The 12,904-nt window shown below is 38.4% G+C and overlaps 1 protein-coding gene across 1 annotated transcript in view; it reads left to right on the top strand.

The window, feature by feature from the left end:
- Positions 1–12,626, top strand: part of LOC144964678 (helicase POLQ-like) — a 39,733-nt gene extending 27,107 nt beyond the window's left edge. Inside the window, exons 13-20 of the mRNA XM_078899187.1 lie at positions 565–719; positions 1,399–1,484; positions 2,343–2,500; positions 3,729–3,827; positions 4,394–4,567; positions 9,845–9,958; positions 10,921–11,055; positions 12,204–12,626. Coding sequence (XP_078755313.1) covers positions 565–719; positions 1,399–1,484; positions 2,343–2,500; positions 3,729–3,827; positions 4,394–4,567; positions 9,845–9,958; positions 10,921–11,055; positions 12,204–12,284 — 1,002 coding nt within the window. The 3' untranslated portion in view covers positions 12,285–12,626. The remainder of the gene's footprint in view (positions 1–564; positions 720–1,398; positions 1,485–2,342; positions 2,501–3,728; positions 3,828–4,393; positions 4,568–9,844; positions 9,959–10,920; positions 11,056–12,203) is intronic.
- The last annotated feature ends 278 nt before the right edge of the window (positions 12,627–12,904 follow it).

Raw genomic sequence — 12,904 nt, 5'->3', positions numbered from 1 at the left:
AAAATGTGATTTAATTTTAAAAGATATTTTGATGCACTTAAGCATGTTAATAAAAGCGGAATATCTGAACTTTGAATATGATATTTATTTTTATTTTACCCCATTTGGTTTTTGGTAATCTCTGATTTTACTTTCTCACAACAGCTGTACACTGTGAAGAAAACCTATAAATTTTAGTTTTTTAAAAAGTAGGGATTTGTGAAATATTTATCACCGCCCTCAAAAATTATTTTGATGCAAAATTATATCAATCTCCCTGTTAACTATTCTCAAGGTCAAATCGACAAGCTTCTATTTTGACCAAAATATAGCAAACGACTAAAAATACAAAGCTAATTACTCAGAAATAATATGGGTAAGGTTATTTAAGGGATATAATAAGAGGATTCTTGACCACTTCTGTTTGAAACATCAAACTTGAAACCCAATGTGGTACTCCTGAAGTCGCAATCTGCTTAGGAACTTTTTCAAAATTCCAAATGCAAAAGTTAAAGAATCCTACATTATTTACTCACTCTGCAAATGTGTTATTTATCTGTCTGCTATAACCTTGTCCTCATCCAGCTGGTGACAACAACCCAGTCTGCCTTCCAACTCATGAACAGTTCCCTTCTCTATATCCAACGTGACAATCTGGCAGTAGACATGGTCAGCCAGTGTCAGGCTGCCCTTACATTCCTAGTGGATCAAGGCTTGTTGGTTCAAGGGTCACAACCAGGGTTGGTATCTAAGTGGCCTCACAGATTGGGGTTCAGGTTAAACAGAATCTTTGACAAGTTGAAGGTCATCTTAATTCATCTTCGTTTGAAATTTTTTTGGACCAAAATTTAACAAAAAAATTTTTCTAAGTGTTTTGTTATTGTATGTCAAAAGTGTCAAATTGCACTGTTGAAGTCCTGAACAACAAACAAAACAGGTCTTGTCAATTCATAGATTTAGAAATTTTAACACTTAGTCCATGCCTTCATTGGATTAACCAGAATTAGATTTTTCTCTACTTGTGTAGAAATAGATTTTCTCCCATATTTTGTCTATTGGCATTGGCCAAAAACAAGAAAAAGAAAAAAAGATCTTAAGGCCTTTAAGGTTCGTAGAGCAGAGTTTATCCAAAATTCTGTGGTGTTTAACCTATAGTAACAATTGTTTATAATCTAATGTAAAATACCTTCCACCAGATTTATCCTGGACGCAGTCTCATTTTATTATTTTTATCATTATTATTATTATTATTATTATTATTATTATTATTATTATTATTATTATTATTATTATTATTATTATTTAAGTGATTATTGCATATTTTACAAACTCAATGATTAGGTGGGTCAAAGCTGTTTTTTTATTAATATAAAGAATAGATGATTTGGACTATTTGTTTTGTGATTTTGTATCCTTTAGCCAGACGCCAGGAGATGACAAGAATGTTAGTGACAACAAACAATTCTGTCTGGATGTCACTCCTCTAGGGAAAGCTACGTTCAAAGGTAATGATTCTGTGGTTGTTGTACCATTTAGGAAATACATTTGCTACTAGTTAAGTCCCTTCCTTTAATCTGTGACTGAGTAATGACTTTACGATTCATATCTAACACATAAGAGATCAGTATCCCAAAGTTGTACAATACTCGCTGATTTCTAGCATGCTGAATTCCGTCACGCTCTGCAATATGGCACGCTGGAGCTGGGTGACCGTATTTCATCTAAATAATTAGTCGTTATCTCCCATGAGCATCAGATTTCAGCTCACTCAGATTCTAATGCGCTTATTGGCCTCCGCAGAGAGCATGCTAAAATTCATCAAGTACCGTCTATATCTATTTTTATGATTAGAATTCTAGTCCAGTCGTTCTTGATTTTACAAATTATGTTAACCTTTTTATATTTTTAAAAGATTCTCACTACATATTTTATTGTTTTTCAAAGCTGTTATATTGATTTTTGTTTCAAGTTATTAAGGATCACAATTATAGACATTTTTATAATTTCTTATTTTTTATGAGTTGTATGATTTTGTGAGTTTTATTAACCCAAGTATAAACCTTCAACTCTTTGCAAATATATTGTTTACATAATAATAATAATAATAATAATAATAATAATAATAATAATAATAACAATTATAATAATGATGATGATAATCATAATTTTATCTTTATTTTTCCATGAAGGAATTTCTCAAACCGACTATATCTAATCCAATTTTCAAGTTTTTGACTGGAATCAATTTTTACCAGTTAGTCCAAACTGGCATAACTCAGTTTGAGAGGATGGGTCACATATGAAACAGCTTTTTATTTTAAAATCATTTCTAATTGTGTTGTACTATTTCCCACCTCCTACAGGCTGTGTCAACCATCAGTATAGCAACCAGCTCTACAAAGACTTGAGACTGGCAGAGGAATCTCTCGTGGTGTCCAATCATTTCCATCTTTTGTACCTGGTGACCCCATATGACATGGCAGGTGCGGTCACTCCCGTCTGGGACGTTTACTTCAAATGTGTAAGTTTATGTTATGTCAACATGATAGTATCATTTGCATTACTTGTCTCGCTCCACTCGTCGTGGAATGAGTTAAATCTATTATAAACCCGGGTCATGGCTGGGATCCTTTGCTTTGATGCCTATCCATTATCCCTTTTTTTTATACGCCTCAATGACTAATTAGAATGAGATGACTTTGTTTTGCCCAAGCTGTGGCTGGGATAATTTGCCTTGCAGTATGATAGGACCTTTTTTTTCGTTTGTTTGTTTGATTTGTTTGGGGTTTTTTTTTTTGTGTTTGTTTAACTGCTCTGTTTTCTTATTGTATTTTTGTTTTTGTTTTTTTTCTTTTTTGTTTCAGGTTTATTTCCAGTTTTTGTTTTAATTTTTTTTTTTTTTTTTTGGGGGGGGGGGGGTTTGTTTCTAATTGTTTTCTTTAGGAGAGATTATAATTGTATTAGCAAGTGATTTCTATATGTGTATGTGTGTTTGTATGTGTATTGGAAACTTTCTAAATTTCTCCTTTCTGTGGTGAACCCAAGCTGATATCTGTGTGAGATTAAGTTGGCCCAGGGCTGGGTACCCAGCTAGATTAGTGCTGAGATCTATTGTTGTTTTTTTATTGATTTAGTTTCAATTTTTTTTCTTTGTGAGGGGAGGGGAAGGGGATGGGATGAAGAAATTTAGAATGGCTCAGGCTCTGATAAATTTTAATTCTCTCCTTGTGTGCTGTTTGTTGTGTATCATCCTTTTCCTATGTGCTAATATGACCTACAAGTATTGTAGGAGTGATTTTATCACTGTCTCTCTATATTATTAGGGCCACACGCTTCGGGTTGCCAATTATCCTACATTGCACAGGACATATCAAACTGCTGTCTGGTCAGTGCTGTCCATATCACGGCGTCGTGTAATGCATTTTATGTATGCTCCATCTTGCTGGAATCATTGGTTTTCTCATTCTTCAATCCCCACTCATTGTCCAAGTATTCTCCAAAAGCATTGGAAAATTTTTTATTGATATTTTCTGTTGATAGTTACAGAATTTCCCTCATCGTCAAAATACAATGATGATTCATTGAAAACTGTTTGTGGTTTTCTTTCTGATTTACTGTATCACTGTATCATTCATATTTTTCAGATTTCTTTCTTTTTTTTAATTATTTTTTTTTGTCTCATGTCAAGTGTTGCAAGCATTATTAGTCTGAGAAACAACTTTTTTTTTCACTCTCCTTATCATTACCAGTTTTGCCAGCTGTCTGAGACAGAGTACCGCGTGGCCACTGTGGTTGGCATTTCAGAAAACTACTTGAGTCGGAAATCTGTTGGATTATCCACCAGACAGGTAAGGCGTGGAAATAGATTGTAAAAAGAAAAAAATGCATTTAAAAGCACTTATCCATACAAGTACCCAAAGGGTAGCAAGCAATTGTGACTGTCCACTTAATGCAACTGAAACTGAGATAAGCTCCAGCTCCATAGACCTTAAGGTTCTGGGGGACTAGTTCATCCACATGGTAAATATCATCTTCTATTTGCTTCACAGATATTTTTAAAAAACTCCTATTGATAGAACAAGGTCCATTGAGCACGAGGACAACAAATACAGTCTGTTTGGTGCTAATACAAATTTTAAACAAGGACAACACTGCTTTACACTAAGGAAACTTCTGAATTCAACATCCCTCACAAGGAATATGTGTTAATTTGGACGTAATTTAGGAAACAATCTAATAACATTCAATGAATGCAGATGACTTAATTAATTTTTTTTTTTAATGAGATAATTTAACTTAGTTATCTCATGTTTTCATTTTCCTCATCATGATTTATCAATCTATTTCCATCATGTCCCTCTTTCACTTCCCCTCCCTCTCCACCCTCCTCTCCATTCTCTGGTTTTGTCAACAGAAAGTACCATCCCTACCAACCAATCGTTTCTACCTCTCCCTCATGCTGTGGGATCTGTGGAATGGGAAGACAGTGTGGGACGTGGCCCACAGATTTGTCCAGTCGAGGGGATATGTACAAAACCTCCTGTCCAGTGCTGCTTCATTTGCCTCCTGTGTCTATCACTTCTGCCAGGTGAATTTTAAAGCCAGTCTTCTCAAGTTTTTGATCTGTAAAAGTAATGAACAAGAATGAATACTGCTTTGTTGTCTAGTGATTTGACACTCATTTCCAATCTGTATGTCAAGAGTTTTAATGGGCTGCCCAAAGCTGAATCAATGGAAAAGACTCTTTACTCACATTTTCTCATCATTATCAAGTGCCAAATAAATAATTGGCTCGTAATAGTTTTTTTTTCTGCCAGAAAAAGAAATTATAATAGATAATGTTGTACAGGCTGCATGTCTTGTTTTATCAATGTTGTGTGTTTGCTTGGGAGAGCTTTGAGGGCTTTATGGATTTTTAGTATACCAACCCTATTAACTTAGTAACTAGTAATATTCTTCACTTTTCCTTTGTAAAATGAGACGTGGGATGCTGGGTATGGAGATGGTGCTAACTCACTCTTTATTGCTACTCACGACCTCGCCCCCCCCCCCCCCCCCCCCCCCCCCCCCCCCCACCCTCCACCCTTACACACAGACGCAAAATGATTACAATAATTTGTAGCAGTCTACTGCATCATACGAACACACATTCGGAGCTTCCTTCAGAACAAAAGTGAAGAAGATCACAATTAATATAATACAGTGTTATGCACCAACAAATGAACATGACGAAGAGGTAAAAGACAGGTTTTACAACAGATTGCAGAATGTCCTGGCCAAGTATCCAGAGAAAGATGTGAACATTCTCATGGGTGACATAAACGCAAAGATAGGGACAGATAATACAGGGTTCGAGGAAGTGATGGGAAAACATGGACTGGGAGTAATGAACGAGAATGGGGAGAAATTTGCAGACTTCTGTGCTATGAATAACCTGATCATTGGAGGTAGCACTTTCCCCCACAGAAGAATACATAAGGCTACATGGGTATCACCCGACCTTGTTACTGAAAACCAGATTGACCACATCTGCATAGCTAAGAAATTCAGAAGGTCCCTGATGGATGTACGGGTGAAAAGAGGAGCAGACGTTGCATCGGACCACCACCTGGTTGTAGCAAGGCTGAAATTAAAACTGAAGAGAAATTGGATGGAAGCAACGAAAAGAGAGAAGTACAATGTCAATTTGTTGAAAGATCCAGATACCCGAGGAAAATTCAGCCTGACTCTCACCAATATGTATAAAGTATTAAAAGATCAGTTTTTGGAAGAGAGCAGTTTGGAAGATGATTGGCAGAAAGTGAAAGAAGGACACAAGACAACCTGTCAGGAAGTGCTTGGGCCGATGAGACACCACCATAAGGAATGGATTTCAGCCAAAACACTGCAAAAGATCCAGACAAGGAAGCAAAAGAAGGCAGTCATAAACAATTGCCGGACAAGAGCCACAAAGGCAAAGGCACAGAAAGACTTCACAGAAGCCAACAGAGAAGTTAAGAGGAGTGCAAGAACAGATAAGCGCAAATACATTGACAGCCTGGCAGAAGAAGCAGAGAAAGCAGCAGCCAGCAACAACATGAAACAGCTGTATGACATATCAAAGAAACTGTCGGGGAAAAACAATAGGCCCGAGCGACCAGTCAAAGACAAAGAAGGAAACACCATCCTGGGAAAGGAACAGCAACTATACAGATGGGCTCTTCACTTTGAAGAGCTTCTGAACAGACCAGCTCCGTCGAACGCCCCAAACATCAACCCAGCTGATACAGACCTTGACATCAACTGTAGACACCCGACTAAAGAGGAGATCAGGAATGCTATCAAACTATTGAAGAATGGCAAGGCAGCTGGGCCAGACAGCATTCCCGCAGAAGCTTTAAAGACGGACTTAAAAACGACCACAGAAATGCTTTATCCTCTCTTCAAGAAGATCTGGGAGGAGGAAGAAGTACCAACAGAGTGGAAGGAAGGGTACCTCGTCAAACTGTCTAAGAAAGGCGACCTCAGCAATTGCAACAACTACCGAGGAATAACGCTTCTGTCAGTGCCAGGAAAAGTCTTTAATAGAATAATCTTGGAGAGAATTAAAAGTGCTGTTGACCCCCTCCTTCGCGACCAACAGGCTGGCTTCCGCAGGAATAGATCATGTGTCGACCAAATTGCAACCCTACGCATCATAATTGAGCAATCCTTGGAGTGGAATTCCCGTTGTACATCAACTTCGTTGAAAAAGCGTTTGACAGCGTGGACCGAGAAACCTTATGGAAAATACTCCGCCACTATGGGGTTCCAACAAAAATAGTCAGCCTGATCCAAAGTTCCTACGAGGGAGTGACCTGTTGAGTAATCCATGGGGACAACTGACAGATAGCTTCAATATGAACACTGGAGTCAGACAGGGATGTCTTCTGTCACCCTTTCTCTTCCTTTTGGCGATTGACTGGACAATGAGGTCAGCAGTGGCAGGTAGGAGAAATGGGATTCAGTGGACATTGTTCGACCAGCTCGACGATTTGGACTTTGCAGATGACTTGGCCTTGCTGTCCCACAATCACCAACAAATGCAAGACAAGACAACAGAGATAACAGCAAAGTCATCACAAATCGGACTCAGGGCCCATGAGGGTAAAACAAAGGTCCTCAAAATAAACACAAATAGTAAAGAACCAATCAAACTGCACGAGAGCGAACTGGATGAGGTTGACCACTTCACGTATTTAGGCAGCATATTAGATAAACAGGGTGGCACAGATGCAGACGTAAAGGCAAGAATTGGCAAGGCGAGGGTAGCATACTTGCAGCTTAAAAACATCTGGAGCTCCAAGGTGGTGTCAACCCGAACCAAAATAAGACTCTTCAATTCAAATGTCAAGTCAGTCCTTTTGTATGGAGCGGAGACCTGGAGGACCACGAAGACCACCACCGGAAAAGTACAGACCTTCATCAATAGCTGCCTCAGAAGGATCCTCAAGATTCACTGGCCAGACAGGATCAACAACGCAGACCTGTGGCAGAGAACATCTCAAATGCCAGCAGAAGACGAAATCAGACGCCGCCGATGGAGATGGATTGGGCACACCCTGAGGAAGCCAACCAATAACACCGCTAGGCAGGCGCTGAGATGGAACCCCAGGGAAAACGGAAGAGAGGGCGGCCTAGAAACACCTGGCGGCGAGACCTGGAGGCGGACATGAAGAGGATGGGACACACCTGGGGAGAGTTGGAGAAGATGGCCCAGGACAGAGGAAGATGGAGGACTGTTGTCGACGGCCTATGCTCCACTAGGAGTGACGGGCATAAGTAAGTACTGCATCATAATTATAGTATGGAAATCAAAACCAAGCAAGAATGATGCTTGATCATACAACAAAAAAAGTAACTGTAATTAATCCATTTACTTATGGAGCTAAATCATCATGGGACTAATAAATTATTTTTTGAATGGGGTTCTATGAGAAGTGTAATGCAAAAATTGTGTAGGTCGCCTCAAATCCGCCATCTTTTTCTATAACTCAAATTCTAACAGCTCTAACTGCATATTGGTTCAACTAAACTCTCCACTGTTTGAGAAACTCAATTATTGGACGTCTTTTGATTGCCTTGAAATGTGAGGTATTATGTGTTAACCTAGCTAAAACAACGAAAATAGATTACCAGATCCCATCGCCACATTCATGTCCCAAACCCACACAGCATTAAATTTGTAGTCATACAGCCTAATATATTTTCAAAATAAAGTGTACATGACAATGATGTCTGGCTCCCCGGAAATATGCAAAAAAATATCCCAAATTATGCGGGGGAAATTGCAAATTATGCGTGGGGGAAAAAGGCAAATTATGCAAGGGAAATTACAAATTATGCAAAACAAGAAAAAAGTAATAAATCGCTGTCTAAATTTTTCCATTGCTTTATTTACATTTAACCAATTCAAAATTAAAGAACTACACCGCAAATTCAAAACTTAATTTTTTGTTGTAGCACAGACAAGCTAGATGTCGCAGAGACGTTGTGCTAAGACTCCTGCGCCTGTCTGACAATATCAGATTGTAAACAGAAAAGTTGCGCTCAGCATCAGCGCTGTTGATCGTGGTGTATATGTACCACTTGGCACAAGCAGCCAAAGCGGGCACTGCCAAATGGGGCACGTCAACAGAAGAGGTGATGGAGTTCTTCACCGCAAGGGGCCCAAGCTGCCGGGTGTACCTCTTGATCTCCTCCTCGGGTACAGTTTTCAGCTTTGTGAGGCTCTCAAGTTGATCCCAAGGTGGAGACAGGAGCAGCTTAGCAGGGTAGATCTCAAGAAGACATCAAATTGTACACTTGGAATCAGGGTTGCCAGATTGATTTCAGGCATTCTCCTAACTGGATTTTAAAAATCTGCCAAATTCCACAAAAATCTGCCAAACCGTACTATTTATAGTACCCCCTTTGAAAACTCATCAGTTTTGTTAAACAAAAAATTCTCAAGGCCGATGTCATAATTTTTTTTTCATTTCCCAAGTTTAAAAAAATTACTAATACATAAAAATTGCCATGGAAAACGTGGAGTAGACCTATACATTCATCCCTAGGCCTCGGAAAATAAAATCTGCCAAATATCTGCCAAACTGCCAAACCGATTTTTCTCTGCCAGACGACTTCAAATTCTGCCAAAAAAAGGACATTTGGCAGAAAATCTGCCAAATTGGCAACCCTGCTTGGAATTGGAATAGCCTCCCTTTAAAGTTAAAGGGAAGTCACTGTCAGGTATTTGGGAACATCGTCGGACTTTTTCGGTTTCATTTTTCTCCATACATGGTCATAAATTCACGCTGAAAACCATATTTTGCATAATTATGTGGTAAAAGGTGAATTATGCGGCCGCATTGCGGTAAGTGGCAAATTATGCTGCTGCATCGGTCGCGTTTTCCTGGGGGGGGGGGGGGGGGGGGGGGGGGGGGCAGTGATGTGATAGAATTTCAGCTTCAGTTTATGTAAAAAGATGAATGGTGTGGACGGTTTGGGTTTCCCCTTTATCAAACGACATATTAATATAACCCAGCTACCCAATCACTGCTGGGTGGACAGGGGGGGGGGGGGGGGGGGTCAGAGAAGATCTTGACTGCACCCGGAATCAATCTCAGTCCCTTTGCTTTTGAAGCGATGCTCTACTAACTGAGCTAACTGAGCTATTTATGACACTATTTCGAATTATGGTTCATAATGACTGGTATGAATATCAATTTTCATGTGAAGTTCAAGATCTTCTGATCATAAAAAATTCAAATGGCTGTGATAACGAGAGTTGTGTACAGATTTGGGTTGACCTACCCTATATCTGGTATCTTTACTTTTTTTTCTTTTTTTTTTTGGTCACTGACAGGAACTGGAAGAATTCTGGGCATACAGAGACTTGCTGGGTAATGTAGTGAAGCGCCTGTCCTACTGCGTGACTTCTGAACTCATACCCCTCATGGAAGTACCAGGCGTTCTAGCTGTAAGAATGATTTAGTTTTATTTGTTTTTTTCAAATGTACTTAAGAGGGATGGAGATGTTTGTTGTCACCTCTTCTATCCATTAATGTGTCCTCTGATTTCCCTCCCATGTGGGTTTTTCTCTCCCTGGCTTGGGATGAGATTTAGTTTTCCTTGGCCCTTGACTGAATGATTCACTGAAAGGGAATCTATTTTTTTTTCATATATACAGATGTATGTCCGTTAAAGAGATACTTGTTTGTTTGTTTTTTGTTGTCTTTTTTTTTTTTATTGTTTATATTTTTTGTCATGTAAATCAACTTTTTGTTAGTTACTTTTACAAATTGATATTTGTGGTGATGTAATTGGCCCTAGTGCTGGAATATGATAGTTTCATTCAATTCTCGTGTATACTTTACCATTCGGATCAAAGTGAATACTAAACTGTTTGAACCTGTGGACTGCAAATAGAATTGAACAAAAGAAAAAAAATTAGAAGCTTCAAAAGGGAATAAAATGTTCTATATGGAATGTTTCAGGCTCTAAAACCTCCTTCAGCCAACAACAGAAACAATTAAAAGGAAACTTCTTCATGTAAAATCCAGACAGACAGAAGAAAGATCTCTACACTTCCATTCCGAACAAGTGATGGCCATTGTTTGCTCTGAATGGATGTGTGGAGAACTTTACTCACGTTTTCCTGGATTTTACATTAAGTATTACCTTTGCCTCAAGTACCATTAAAGTCCTAAAATAAAACACCATCAAAACTCCCTTTGTCTCTATTTTTTTTTAATATTTATTTTCTTATGCTTAGGTTTAAATAATGATAGATTAGGAAAGACCTTTGTCCCTAGAAGTGTCACAAAGCCCATTGATCTAGAAAAAGAAACCCACACAAAACATCATCCTGGTAATTTAGTACACACAAGTAAGAAATAAATGGAAGTTATTTCTTCTCTGATATTTTTATTCTCATCCCAGGCCAGGGCCAAGCAGCTTTACTCAGCAGGAATCCGCAGTTTGGCTGACTTGGCAGTGGCTGATGCTGATGATTTAGCCAGGCGGATTGAACATCTATCCAGACGGAATGCCAGACAAATTGTGTCTGCTGCCAAGGTAATCATTGCAACTTAATCCATCATCAATCAAAACTTGTAATCTCAAATATGTGAACCACCCCATTACTATGGTATTATGTGAGGCTAAATCAGATGTCCAGAGGACAATGTGGCACAGTTATTTTTGCTCTATACCCAGGAAGTATCAAGTTTGATTCCCCCAACTAGCTAGTCACCCTGCCCTAGCACTGCAGCTGACGCCTTGGTTATTTCAGCCCTGTCAAGAAATAGACATTAAAAAAAACTTCCTCTTGAGAATGAATAAAAGGAACTTATTTGAATTTTTAAAATTATTAGAACTAAATCTAAAATCAAGAGGATCAAAATTACAAATATTTAGCCTTTTGCTGAATCAGAAATTACCACGTCATTTTTCTCAATTGATGCATTCACTTAACTTAAATTGTATGATTTAAAATTTGAACTTAATTTATGTTGGTATACGTCCTTAAGATTTTAAAGATTAAAAAAAAAATTGGAGTCTCTAAATGGTGAAAGGATAATCTTTTAAGTGGGTCATGGTCACACTGGGGGAGCACTTTTAGGCATTTGATGCCTTAAAGTCAGTTTTATGATGTAAAACTAGGATCGCAATACTGTTTAGTGTTTACCTTAGACGAATTGTTTCCTTACATGATTGTTACCCCTTATTTCTGTGTTACAACTTGCGTTTGTTTTAAACAGGTGGGTAAGGAAGTCACATTGCTTTTCTGAGATAAATAAGGTCAATCTGGCTTAAATCTTCTACAGCAAGACAGACTTTTTTTCAAATCAAAATCTCTCCCATTACTCGCTGGATTCTAGCATGCTAAATTCCAGGATGGTAGGTGACCAAATTTGATCTACACAAGACATTACCCTCCATGAGTATCATATTTCGGCGCACTCTGCTTCTAGCACACTTTTTTTGCTTCTCCCAAGAGTGTGCTAGAATCCAGCGAGTACTGTATCTAACTTGGTTTAGCCACAGGTCCTAACCATTTTTACCAATTCAATCACACTGATAAGTCAACAAAAGTGGGGGTCGTCATATTTTGATTTTAATGTGACTGTACCATACATAAAACCCCTTTTGCAGTATTGTCTGGTGTTGAATCCATCAGATATGAGATGCCTCTATACATCTATTGTTTTTGATTCCTCCAGAATCTGGTTGAGGAAAAGACAGCTGTGCTTATGGAGGAGGTGGACTCACTTGTCAGTGGAGGAGTGGCGAACCCATCATGACCCAATACATATCCACATTTAATCGATATTCACATATCCAGGAACCATTGTGAGAGCATCAGCCTGCAGGATCTACTGTCCTATCAATACTAAGTGACTTGATTGCTTCCCAAATAATTATGTCACAGAGTACAACTACAACCATCACAAGAAATAAAATGAAAGTGGCTGTTCAAATATATAATCTTACACCTATGAAAGGGGGCTGTATATTGCAAGGACAAGTAATGTGGGACTTCGCATCAGATGTCTTCGTTTCCCTTTTTTCTTTAGATAGATTTTTAATCAGACTTGAGATAAATGGGGTAGAAATAATTGAAATAAAGAGATGTACAGAACTAATAACGATTCTTGAAAATGGACTTTTTTTTTACAATGAAAGTTGAATTTTGATAGCCATTGGCATCAACAGCAAATGCCATTAACTCTTACATGCCACTAACCATATTTCCCTTTACTCTTGGTGTTTCAAATTTATTGTGGCTTGTCAAATACTTTTAAAAGTAGTACATTTTTTTGTCGATAGTAAGAAGGGCATCTTGTCCTGGGTTTTCTCAACAGAGAAGCACCACTAGTATATCACAAAGTACATTTCACCAGATCTAATACTAATAGACCCA

This window comes from Berghia stephanieae, chromosome 2 (assembly GCF_034508935.2).
Source record: "Berghia stephanieae isolate SIO BIC M18660-M18661 chromosome 2, UCSD_Bste_1.3, whole genome shotgun sequence".
In the NCBI taxonomy this organism is placed as follows: domain Eukaryota; kingdom Metazoa; phylum Mollusca; class Gastropoda; order Nudibranchia; family Aeolidiidae; genus Berghia; species Berghia stephanieae.
The sequence above is the reverse complement of the archived record's forward strand: the minus strand, read 5'-3'. Positions and strand labels throughout refer to the sequence as shown.